This window comes from Rhinatrema bivittatum, chromosome 13, assembly GCF_901001135.1.
Source record: "Rhinatrema bivittatum chromosome 13, aRhiBiv1.1, whole genome shotgun sequence".
NCBI classification, from domain to species: domain Eukaryota; kingdom Metazoa; phylum Chordata; class Amphibia; order Gymnophiona; family Rhinatrematidae; genus Rhinatrema; species Rhinatrema bivittatum.
Window position 1 is genome coordinate 20,874,912 of NC_042627.1, and position 13,590 is coordinate 20,888,501.

The window sequence follows — 13,590 nt, forward strand, 5'->3', positions numbered from 1 at the left end:
ACCAAACTGCCCATCCTGTCTGCCCAGCAAACTCCCACACATTTTCCCATACTTATCTGTTTCACCAACCACCAAGTTCAGGGCCCTTGTTGGTAACTGTTTGATTCGAATTTCCTGCCACCCCTGCCGTTGATGCAGAGAGTAATGTTGGAGTTGCATCAAAGGTAAATCATAAGGCTTAATGGTTAAGGATAGTAACCGCTGCATCAAGCAAGTTACCCCGATGCTTGTTTACCCAGACTGCACAGATCAATGCCTTGTTGGATGTTGTCTGAATGTAAATCCTCTTTTCCACGTTTCCTATTTTAGACCATAACCCAGTGGAGGTTGTTGCTGAAATAGATGGGGGGGACCTCCGAAGAACACAGCCTGGAGGCTTAGTTCTTCACTCCTAGGAGATAAATTCCCTGAGCTGTTGAAAGGGGTGATATAGGATCTGATACTTTAAATCCAGAAGTAGATTACTCCCCGGTATTGCGATGGGAAACTTTCAAAGCTTACTTGAGAGGTAAAATAATTTCATACTCTAGTGACCTCCAGAAACTCCGAAAGCAAAAGGTGGATGGCCTCTTAGAGATCAATAGGCTTGAAAAACAACATAAGGATTGCTTGCAGCGGATGTTAAAGGACTTGAAGCATTATCAAAGGGAACTAAAATCCCTTGAAGTTACCAATATAGGGAAGGCTCTCAAATATACCAAAGCTTACTTTTAATGAACATGGAGATAAGCCTGGTTGGTTTTTTTTTTAGCCCAGGGAATCAGGAAAAAAGCTGGATGGACTTATTCTGGATACTTGGGGTCCCTTTGGGTAAGGTAACCTTGGATTTAAGAGGTACTGAAGCGCTATTCACGGATTAATCTGAGAAATTATTTGCAGAAACTCTCTCAGCTGATTTGTCTGATATCAAGGGGTTTCTGACATCTGTGCCACTACCTAAGATCTCAGAATCTCAGGAGGCTGTCATTAGCCTGGAGATTCAGACAGCTGTCAAGGCTCTGGCTGGAGGTAAAAGCCTTGGGCCAGATGGCTATCCTATAGATATTTACAAGAAGTTTCTGTCTGTCTATCTGGTACCCTTTTCAGTTCACATCTTTAATTATGTGGGGGAACCAGATAGCTCCTTGGGTGATATGGTGAATGCCACTGTTACCTTTGCTTCATAAGAAGGGGAAAGGACCCATTTTGACTGTGGTTCCTATAGGCCCATCTCGCTGCTAAACTCAGATATAAAAATCCTGGCAAAGGTTCTGCTGCTCCAGTTGGAATCTCTTATGTCTTAACTTATAAATTCTGATCAAACTGGCTTTATCAAAGGGAATGTCTCCACACATAATATACCAGGAGGGTGTTTAATATATTACATATGACTAAACAGGGGGGGTGTCAGGCCTTTTGGTTTCTTTAGATGCTGAAAAGGCTTTCGACAGAGTCTCATGGCCTTTTATGTTGGCAACACTGTGGGAGATGGGGTTTCCCGACCAGTTTTGGCCTGGATTCACTTGATGTGTAAGAAACCTTGGGCTCGCTTAGTTCTTAATGGTTGATTATCACTCTACATACCTATCCAGTGGGGTACCAGGCAGGACTGCCCACTTTCTCCTCTCCGTTTTGACATCATGATAGAAGCCCTTGGCTGAAGCTATAAGAATTCATCCTATCAGGGGTTTTAAGGTGGGAGGAAGGAATCACAAGTTGGCTTTTTCAGGTCAATGCAATATAGTGCACTCGGCACGCACTTGGACGGGCATCTAAAACCCCTTCTGCAATAAGGGGATAAGTGCATCCAAAACGTGCTTCCTAAACCAGTATGTAGCTAATAGTGCTCATCACATGTAAAGTCAAGATGAGGCTATTAGCTATTACCTCCAATGCAAAACAAATGTGCGCCCGACAACCACATTTTTACTCTCGAAAATTAAACCCTGTCCCGGAGCAGGCGTTAATTCTTGAGGAACCCCTAAAGTTAACAGAAAAGCAGAAAATACTACTTTTCTGTTTCTTTTTCCAGTTCCTCTGACTTAATATTGTGTCGACATTAAGTCTGAGGAATAGAAAAAAAGGAAGGAAAGGAAGGAAAAACAATTTTTAAAAAGTCACCAGTGGTCAGGTTAAGAAAACAGATGCTCGTAAAATTTCCCCTAGCACCTCCTTTTTACCCATCCATTTAAATATTACATCGGGCGCCCCAGAGAGGTGCATCGGTGCAAGTTAGGATAGTAGTACTCAATCATGGGCGCCCGTTTTCCGCATGCTGATACTGCATCAGCCTGTGCATGCGAACGATTTACTTTGGTTTATGACTGAGCTGACAACTTCCGGTCCAGTGTTCCTGGAATTGGAGGCTCGCTTTGGTGAGTTGTCTGGTTATAAACTCAATTATGATAAGACTAAGGTCTTTCCACTAGATTGTGAGACTAAATTACCCAAGTGTATGGTGGGTATGCATGTGGTCTGGGAAGGGTTTACTTATCTGAGGATTTTTATACCTAGAGACCTCAGGGATTTATTTCAAAAACATTTAGCCCCATTATTTGTGATTACAAAACAACATCTGAGGGACTGGGAGGAAATCCAGTCTCCTGGACGGGTCATATTAATTTAATTAAGATGGCAATCTTGCCAAATTCTTATATGCCTTTCAACATGTTCCCTGTAATATTCAGACATCCCTGTTTTAGGAACTTCAGTCAAATTGGGAATTTTATTTGGAAATATAAGGCTGCGGAGATGAATCTCCAAACGCTTTGGTTAACTAAAAGACAAGGGGGAATGGCATTGCCTAATTTTAGGCTCTATTATTGGACAGCTCAATTGGTGAATCCAGCCTACTGGTTTAGCAATAAGGACCAGGGGTAGCTGGCTACGGAAAAGGAGCAAGCTGGTGAAGTGAATTTAACCGTCCTTTTGTTTGTGTTACCTTCCTCCTCTGTGAGTACACATCTACAGGTTGAGCCCGCTTATCGCTCATACCCTGCAGATGTGGCAACAGGTGGTCAGGTATGAGGGGTACAGTGACTAGGTCCTCTCGCCCCTGTCTCCTATATTTAAAAAATCCTAAGATTTCAGGCTGCATTTTTTGTCTTGATTTTGAAATATGACATAAGCTGGGTCTGGTATGTATAGCTCAGTTGTGGGACAATGAGGGTTTTCTCCAATTTCAGGAATCGGTGTAGGAGTTTGAACTTCCTTCAGCCACACATGTTTATTTGCAGCTCAGATGAGCTAGAGTAGTAAATTGGAGCTGCGGACCACTTTGCCCCCTTTTAACCAAATGGAATCTTATTTATGTGCTGGCAGTGGAACAGTTAAGGGGGTGACTAACATATTGGGGGAGGGCCTCTACTATACAAAGAGGCCCTCCCCCAATATGTAGCCCAAGTAATCTCACAGATGAATGGAATAAAGAGTTGGGAACTTCTTTGACTGCTTCACACATAAGATATCCTTCTGCTGTCGGCAGGTGCAGCTGGGAGTACAGTTGTTACATACGACATATCGTACCCCAGTTTATTATGCTAGGATGTTCCCCGGGTACAGTGCGGCGTGTTGAAGAGGGTGTGGTGAGCAAGGCACATATACATGAGGTGGCACTGTCCAGGTGTAGCATGGTTTTGGCGGAAGTGTCTGCGGAGATTGCAGACATTTTAAATATTGATACACACGTGCTGCCGCAATTGGGCTTGCTGGGGGTTTGGCAGGATTCTCTGATACCTTAGTGGGGCAGTTACTTCTGGCTACACAGTTCACTATTGTGACAACCTGGAAATTTAATCCAGATATGGGGTATTGGAAAGCCCAAAGTTAGAAATATTGTTGATATTGAACGCTTACGTTATGACATTTTGAAAAAAAGGATTCAAGTGTCATAAAATTTGGGAATAGTATCTTGAATATTATGGTTTAGAGTAATCCTATGTTTTAGGTTTAACGAATATGGTGTCAAGTTGTAATGTTACATTCTCTGCTCAGTTGTGCTATGTAATTGAGGTTCACATCTTGATTTGATGTATGCGTGAAAATACTTAAAATAAAAAGTTACAAAAAAAAAACCCCTCAATACTCAATGTCTTACAATTAGGATAGAAAGTGATCTTTCATGCCCTGTTATGAGTACTTATTACTTTCTTCCACATAAATATTCTTTAACGTATATTCTCCTGTGTCTAAACAGCATCCATTCCTGAATATTGGTTATGCTCACCTTGCATTTAACAGGGTCGTGCCAGTTTTCTCCACAATTAAAGCTGTAAGAGAGATTATATAATTAAGCACAGTTCCATGAGTTTATGCCTCAGATATGTTCTATCATGGTGTCAGTGCTAATGAGTAAGGGACTAGCCAGAAGTCAGTTAATAAGTCTGTTTTTAAATCTATTCATCCCATTTGGGTAAAACACAGCATCTGGCTCCTTAACTTAAACACAAACCCAACTATGAAAACAGTATTATGTAGTCTCACACTTCTACAAAGACTGAGGATACCAGAGGCGTTAATGTTTACTATTCTTTGTTCTGAAGAAAAATGTTTCTACATTGCTGAATACTCATGCGTAATGAATCTTCATTATCCGTTTGCCCACAAATGGGTCTGAAGTTGGAGGCACAAGTGCCCAACATTACCAGCTGGCAAGTTTATTTCACTTTTACTGTAGGAAAATAAATTTGTACATTCAAGCAGACTTAAATAATGTGTTAAAAATATATACAACCCTTTCTAATTTACACACAAGCATGTGGGGTTTTACAGAAATATAATAAAACTAGGAACCAAGTTAGTTTGAAAACATATGTACCTTGAGAGAAAACAGACTGGAGAAGATGAGATGGACATACAAGAAAGCAAGAAAAAATCTGTCCACACCTCACAGCTAGGAAGGACAATGTAAGAAAAGGGAGGAAGGATGAGTCAGAGAGGCTGTGCATATTGCTCAGCCAGTTAAGCTAGTTAAGGCTCAACAAACAATGGAATCTTATTTAAGTACTAGGAGGTGTACAGCCCCGCTTGCTTCACTTGCTAACCCCACCAGCGAGCCCTTTATTCTGGACTCTATGTTCCTGCCTATGCGCAGAATGGCTGGGTGGAGCAACTGATAGGGGAGGCATCTTTAGAATTCCTGACCCTGCTCCTCCATTTTTAACCCAGACTGAGCGGGTACGTTAAGGGAAATTCCTAAAAAAAAGAGTTCAGAATGATTTGCATGACAAGTTCAAAGCGTGCGTTTGATGACTCCAAGACCTGCATGTGTGTCATAGAAGCTCCAGGTGTATGGGTGCCTTTTATTTGCTCTGTGGGAGTGGAGAAATGGGAGGTGTGCATGTGTTTGTGGGGCTCACTGGGAATAGTGTGAAAGTGTGTGTGGGTCAATAGGCTCACAGGGAGAGTGGGGTGAGGGCATTTTCTCTCTTGCACTCTACGCTTTGTTCCCCCATGAGTGGCGTGTTGGTAGTGTAGCTGAGATACATGAGGGGGTAGCACTGGAGTAAGGGAGCGGCAGGAGGGGGTAAATAAATGTGCACACACTCTCCATTTCCCGCTTCCTCACAACCGTGTATGTAGAGAGCAGTGATGTGGTGTAGGGAGTGATATGAAAGGTGTGAATAGGGGGTGTTGGTGGGATAAAAGGTGTGTATTGGCTATGCTGGGCCTGGGTTTGTGTGCAAACATACTTTCCATCTGACACTTCACTTTGTCGTTGTCCCCCCCACTTTCCACTTCTTCCACCCTCTCCCTGTGTGTGTGTGTGAGTGGGGGGGGGGGTTGCTGGTGGTGGCAATAGTATAGGTGGGGGTGTGTGTGGAGCAGATAAGTGTGAGGGGGATCAGTGTTTGTATTTCAGGGGGATGTGTGTGTGTGTGTGGAGGGGGGGGGGAGATGGAAGACTATGTGGTTACACACAATTTCCCCGTTGTACTCTCTGCTTGTCCCCCTCCATGCTCCCCTTCTCTCACTCACACCCTTCTCTCAAACCCACTTCAGCAATCCTGCATTTCGTACAGTCTCTGGAGCCCGTCCTACCACGGTTGTTGCAGGGTCAGTGCGTGCAGTTGTGTGTACGCGCGCGCATGTGCTGTTGTGTTGAAGTGATCACCAGAACCCTTAATATTTTAGGTAAAAGAATCTGAGGAATGTCAAGTGTGAGTTTCTTTAAAATGCGAGCTGGTTGCTAGGTAATACACATAGTCTACATCAGGAGTCCCCAAACCTTTTTTTTCTAAGGGTCACAGGTGACGTGTCAAATTATCAAGAGGACTGAGTTTTGAAGGGGGCGGGGAGGGCAGATTGAGGCAACCTCTTACCACCTCCAAGCCTGGCCCTTTTAGTGCTTTGAAATACTATGGAAAAGGGGGGGGGGGGGGGGAGGATTCCCACAGAGCTACGGTAGATAGGGTGTCAGTAAAAATATTTCCAGAAGTTGTCAACTCTGCAGCTTTCCCCTTTTCTTCATCATCTGTTCCTTGAAGAAGACGAATGGCAGGGTGCTGCATTTGTGGTGCACACGCTCCCATAATACACTCTTGGTTTCTCTCTACTTCTCCCCTCCTATCACTCCCACCTTCATCCCTCCCTTTCCCTCCTCTCCCCCCTCATTCATACCAACTCCCTTGCTCTCAATTCTGGCCTCCTTCACATTCTTCTGTTCTTCTCCCCCTCCCCTCTTACATTCCCTTCCTCTTGCCTCCCCCCCACCCCCCCTCTCACAAACACTGCCTCCTGCTCTCTCACCCACTCTCATATTCCCTTCCCTTCTATTCACCGATTTGGCCATGGGCAGGGAGAGTTTGGCAGGCTGAAAAAAGTTGGTTTGCAGGCTGGATGTGGTCCTCAGGATGTAGTTTGGGGACTTCTGGTCTATTTAACAGAATACACTCACTAGAAAGACCTATGGTGACTGATTTAAATGTTTATGTCACTATTCCAAACTAGATTTATCAGCATGCAAAACTTGTAAAGAATTGATCATATAGTTTGTCCTGTATAGGACTGCATTTGGAAAAAATGGCAGGTACGAGGGGTTTCACTTTGCTCCACTCAAATCGTGTACCATTTTTGGCCTACTTGAAGTTTACTAGAAAATAAAAATCTAGGTTTTGATCTGCTATTCTTACCAAAACTGACGTCCACATTTGCAACGAACAGGTTTAGCATCAGGATACTGAACTTTAACTACATGGTGGCAGTCTGGGGCAGGACACCATTTTAACAGTCGATTGCACTGAAAGAGAGAGACAAGAAAATAGTTTAGTACAAGAAGATGGTTAGAAAAAGCAATGTTTAAGACATCTATAATAGATATACAAGGCATTAAATTTAGAAAATATCTAAAGATGCTGTTTTTTGTGCAGGCATTTTAATCCTTGAATGTTGAATTACTCTTGAATCCATCGGGCTCACAGAAAAAACCCTCAGCTGGTTTTCATCCTTCCTCAAAAATAGATATTTTAAAGTCACCTACAACAACATTTTATCAAACACCATCCCCCTTGAAACAGGTGTACCGCAAGGATCAGCACTTTCACCCATATTATTCAACATTTACCTTACTCCCCTTTGCCATTTTTTATCCAGTCTTGGCATAACATATTACATGTACGCCGATGATATACAAATTTTTATTCCAATTTCCTCCTCGTTAGAAGATACAATGTCTAGTGCAGCCTCTCTCCTGGACACAATCAGAAACAGACTAATCCAACTTAAATTATGTTTAAATATGAACAAAACTGAATGCATACTCATCGCCAGAAAAAACTCCGGACCTAAAACTATTCCACCCTTCCAATTTGACAATTCCATCATCCAACTTAAAGACAATGTTAAAGATTTAGGCTTCTGGGTGGACAATGATCTAAATTTTAAAAAACACATCTCAACTAGAACAAAAGAAGGATTCCACAAATTACAGGTAATCAAACACCTAAAACCACTGCTTCATCCCCATGACTTCAAAATAGTCCTTCAAGCCCTAATATTCTCCTGTTTGGACTACTGCAATTCTCTTCTAATTGGACTACCCAAGTCATCCCTAAGACCACTACAGCTTCTTCAGAATACCGCTGCCAGAATCTTAACGGGGAAAAGAAAATCTGAACACATCACTCCCGTTCTCAACCAACTACAATGGCTCACAATTGAGAAAAGAATCGAATTCAAAGTCCTCTCAATACTGCAGAAAGCAATTTACAAAGCAGATTACTCTGCTCTTGTTGACGTCATACATATCCACCAATCCCTACGCACTACAAGAACAACTAGTAAAATACAACTTGTGATTCCATCTCTCCCTCTCGCCAAACTCTCTTCCACCAGAAATAGAGCCATTTCCATCATCGGCCCAAAATTATGGAACTCACTCCCTCAGTACCTCGCTGGTCAAGAAAACCCTAAATCTTTTAAAAAAGAACTAAAATCTTGGCTACTAAGCCAATCTCTTACTGACAGCTCGGACTTTTGATCTCATAACTATCAGTCTACCGATAGGACAATTTATCCCGCCCTCTAACTACAGATATATCCTATTATCTATGAACCCTGTTTTTTCAGTATACCTTACTTGTAATATATCCTGCTGTTTGTTAGACTAATTTTTATGTCTGTTTCTCAGTCTGATTAATGTAATCTGTCAAATTTAAATGTAACTGGTTTGTTATAATGTAAACCGGAGTGAAGGCAACTCTGCTATACCTCGGTATATAAAAAACGCTAAATAAATAAAATAAATAAATACTGCCCATTTGGATTTGCACATGCTTTAATGCTGTTTTATAGTGTTATTTTGTTTTAAAATGTATGTTTATAATTATGCATGTTTTACTGCGAGTCACTTAAAACCTTTGACATATTGCGGGATATAAATAGTTAACATAACATATGAAGTCACTGTTCACCTTATGTTATATGAATGAGCAAAGCCAGCAAGGATAAACCAAGTTTTACTAAGTTTGAGAGATTGTGTCAGTCCACCACATTTGCATGATACCCTCTTAAAAGACATGTAACTATTTCAGCCAGGGAGGCCCTTAGGCTATACACATGAATGGCTACTTGACCCTCCGTCAAACTGTTACAGTAAAGCTCTTATGCTTTCTGGTTTAAGTTTCCAAAATCCTGCTCAACACAAATCAATAACATTTTAGTACCAATCAATGCATGCCCAGCTGCTACCCTTCTTGGTTGAATATGAAGATTCAATAGTTGATAATCTGAAATTCTTGTTGTGTCGTTCTTTCAGTTCTAACAAACATACAGGAGAGAAAGTTGCACTCCAAAAAAATCATCCACACAACAAAAGGAGATGCAAAACAAGTACACAGTCCATAAGTGAAATAATATTTCTCAAGAAATCTTCTTTATTACTTTGTAGGTGAAAAGCGGCTACTCCAAGACACAGACCTGTGTTTCGCCCAAAGCTGCGTCGGGAGAGACTAACAGTGTATAATTTCAACCACTTAACAGATAGTCCATGTTGAGTAAATATTTGAGTCAAGGGACACTTATGAACTGTGTACTTGTTTTGGTTCTCTCAGTTCTAACCATAGTGCAGATTAGGCAAGTAAAGGAACTTTTATTGGTGTCATGTCTCCAAATTTCTATGTGATTTGGTTAATTCATAGTTCTTTTATGCTGTGATACTGCTGAACCATAGCTATACTGGCGTCTGTCGATAAAAATTAAACTCTTGATGCAACCACTTGAGCAACTTCTTTAAGACTTAGAGCTCTTTATGCGATCCAACAAAACAATGAAAACACTTTAAATCAGAATAGTGCATTCATTTCCTCTATTCAACAGGGAGTAGGAATGGCCTGCTCTGGCACCAAGACCTGGGGAAGAGATAGTCAATTCATTTATTTATTTTTTTGTAACGCTCATGAGCAGGGCTCCAGAGCTTGGAGCTGCTCCACTCTCTCTGCTTCATTAAAATACTGAAAGTTTATTGAAAAGTGACATGTATTATGCAACCCAGGTCAGGAGAAAAACAAACTTCATTACAACTATTTGGGAAAGAACATTTTTATTAATGTAATCTTTATGACGACTTCCTTTTCTGGCTTTCAAGTTGATTATATAATCTGTTTAAATTCCTAAGCATGTGTGGTGACTGAGGTCAGGTGACAAGGGACAAAAAAAAAAAAAAAAAAGGAAAATCTTTGTTTAGGAAGTTTTAGTTGTACTTTCTGTGCCAGTTTAAAAAAAGAAAAATTTCACCTTCCCAGCTCTATTCATTATGACAGTTACTGACTTGTTACACAAATAAACAATTCAGGTTTAATAAACTTAAGTATCTTTCTTTCATTCAAATGCATAATTCTTGGAATATTTATTACCCAGCAACATCAGTTAGTAAATATTAAGATTACAGGACCAACTTTTTTTTCACATTTCCCTCTCACCCACCGCTTCCCCCCCCCCCCCTGGTCTGTGGCTCCAGAGCTAGGGGAAAGCAGCCAGAGCCTGGTACAGCTGTTTTGAACTGCTCCAGAGCCAGAGTAGAGATTCCTGTAGTAATCTGGAGCTGAAGCTAGACTACCGGAGCCAGTCCAGAGCTGGAGCTAGCAAACCCAGAGCATTGCCAACCGAGAGAGCTGAATTCAAGCCAGAAGCTACTTACCTCTACAAAACTATTGGTTATTAAATGCTGATACTTTAACTTAACTTTTGAATCATTAATCAGACGCCTGCAAAGGAGAAAAAAAATAAAAATTAGCTCCTGTATCATTTAACATGAAATATGTTTACACATTTTTTTTTTTTTAAAGATATATAACTGTATGGTATGTGCATTCTTAACCTGTTAAACATTTAAAAAGAAACCCAAATACACAAAAATAATTCAACAATTGCATGTACACACTTGCGTGGCTTTAAAGGCAACAATCTGTATACGAAGACAATGCACCCTCTTCTCATGTCCCTGGTCAGCATCATCCTACCACCTACTAACCCTGTGTTGCAGAGTTTAGATGCTCATCTATTGAAACATTTTTACAGTCTGCAAGCTAACAACCCTTCTCCCCAAGATTAAAAAAAAAAACAAACAAACATGGACCAAAACAATGATATAAACCGAAATGCCTCCTCATTCTCTGGCTCTCTCCCCCTCTCTTACATAAAAATCAAAACCAGGGATTCTATTTCCCTTAATCAGCACTCAAAGGTGGTGGTTAGGCCAGAGGTAGGCAACTCTGGTCCTGGAGTGCTGCAAACAGGTCTAGTTTTCAGGATATCCACAATGAATATGCATGAGATATATTTGAAAACTAGACCTGTGAATATCCTGAAAACTAGACCTGTTTGCAGCACTCCAGGACCAGAGTTGCCTACCTCTGGCCTAACCATGAGTGCCGATTCAAGGGAAACAGGTTGCCAAGAGAGCAAACCTACTGCCCTTTATATAGCAATCTAACAATTATCTCTACATGGCAATCAAGGGAGCAGGAGGGGAAACTAAACTAAAAAAAAAAAAAAAAAGTGCATCTGTACTATTGAAAACAAAGTCATTCCAGACTACATCTGATGATCATCTCAAGTTCCTGGATTAGCTCTTTTCTTTATCATCTTGCCACATTAGTATACCCATCAATATCTTTCCTTTATGATCTTGTTCAATTTACTTTTGATGTCTAGGGCTAGAGCAAAACACTGCCTAATTTCACCGTTCTGGGTAAAGCATTCTTTTCATTAAAAGGTGGTCTCGCTTACTTTCCCCTCTGCTTACACAGAAACATGATGGCAGAAAAAGTCTGTATAGCCAATCTAGCCTGCACATTAGTCCAACCAATTTAGCTTGATAAGTCCCATCACTCCCTCCGAGATCCCCTGTTTTCATCCCATGTTTGCTTTTGTCTCCACCACCTCCACTGGGAGGCTGTTCCATGCATCCACCACCCTCTCTGCTTCAGAGGATGTCTCCTCCTTTCATTTATTACTCTTGATGTAAAAAGATTCTATGGAAGATGCACGTCTGGTGCATCAATATATTTATACCCCGGTCAAATTTTCTTGACAGTAAATAGCCTCAAGTTGAATAATCTTAGCACATATAAGCCTGTTTGTCTCTCTTTTTAAGCTTAGAAAAAGTACACTACAGGACCACTAACAGCTGAACTGATTATAAGGCTGCTTGCCAAAAAAACTCTGAACCCCCATACTCTAAAAGTGGCAAGTCTTACTCTGTGAAAGGATGACATCTTTGTTCCTTGCTTCTAAACTCCAAAAATGTAAACCAATATGCTTTGATTATTCCTGCTACTCAAACATACTCACTCCCAGTTTACCGTATTATTAACCAATAAGTTCAGATTCTTTTCCTAATGAGGCACTATTTTCTTTTTAACAGGCTCTCACTAGTCCTGTTCCACCAGCAGCTCATCTTTTAAAGCATGTGTCAACTAAGTCGACAAAAGGGTTAATATCAGGTCTATATAAAAACCAGAAGCAGCATACTTGGGTACAATCTAGATATAAAAAAGGACTGGGAAGCAAAATTAAGAATGACTGAGGAATAGTGGGAGGATATCAGGACGAGTGGGGGAATTTTCTGCTTGTTCTACCATGTTCTGAGAATGGGTATAAGTTATTATACAGATGGTACCTCGTATCACAAAAATTGTACAGAATGTATCCATATGCCCCCAGCAGTGTGTTGGAGAGCATGTCACATTGAGGGGTCTGTGACATATTTGGTGAGAATACTCAAAGATAGTTCATTTATTATATTTATACCCACCCTTACAAGATGGCCCAAGGCAAAGTACAGCATTAAACAAATGAACAAACTGGTGTAACAACAACATGCATATTAAAACTGCAACTAAAACAAAAACATCTGTTTCTCTCTACATCTTCAGATTGCAATCTGCTCGCTCATCTCATAATTCCAGATAGAGGTACATCTTAAGTAGTTTCCTAAAAGAAAATTGTTGACTTGTCCAATAATAATTGGGAGCTTATTCCATAGAGATGGGCTAATCACTGAAAATAAGTGGGCCCTAAGTCGGATTTTTTTTCACTTTCCTAAAAGTAGGAACATGAAGCAACCTTTTACTAGAATGTTAACTGCGGTGAAGGAGTGTATCACTCCAATTTATCTTCCAAATAACCTGGACCCAAGCCTGTCAGTGACCAAAAAACCAGACATAGAATCTTAAAATGTGTCCCTAAATTAACTGGCAGCCAATGGAGACTGTAGGAGGGTAGATGCTGCTATGTGTCAGACTGCCATAAATTACTCGTGCTACTGAATTCTGGATTTTGGAAAAGACCCATGTGCAGTCCATTACAGTAGTCCAGATAGATGAGCAGTCACTAGTTGCTGTACCACATTTCTAAAAAGTGGACCATCTGCTGGTGACAGAGAATACTGGCAAGCTGAGGGTAGCACAGGAGCCTATGTAAGATAACATCAGTAAGCCTGTTAAGCTCTTCCTCCATCTGCTGGGTGGTGGACATAACCCATGTGTTTGGATTGGTCTGGCTAGTTGAAGAGGAAGCTTGATCAAACACTTAATAGTGTCTGCATATTGTATGCACAGTATAAAATGCTTTTCCTCAATCCTGAATGACTGGTTTGGAAGAGTATGAGATGTT

The 13,590-nt window shown here is 40.9% G+C and overlaps 1 protein-coding gene across 3 annotated transcripts in view; it reads right to left on the reverse strand.

Annotated features, from left to right (window-relative positions):
• Positions 1–13,590, reverse strand: part of ARIH1 (ariadne RBR E3 ubiquitin protein ligase 1) — a 199,873-nt gene that overhangs the window by 82,804 nt on the left and 103,479 nt on the right. For all 3 annotated transcript variants that reach the window (XM_029575813.1, XM_029575811.1, XM_029575812.1), the window contains exons 6-8: positions 10,613–10,679; positions 7,110–7,216; positions 4,205–4,247 (exon numbers count right to left, since the gene is read on the reverse strand). In XM_029575813.1, coding sequence (XP_029431673.1) covers positions 4,205–4,247; positions 7,110–7,216; positions 10,613–10,679 — 217 coding nt within the window. The remainder of the gene's footprint in view (positions 1–4,204; positions 4,248–7,109; positions 7,217–10,612; positions 10,680–13,590) is intronic.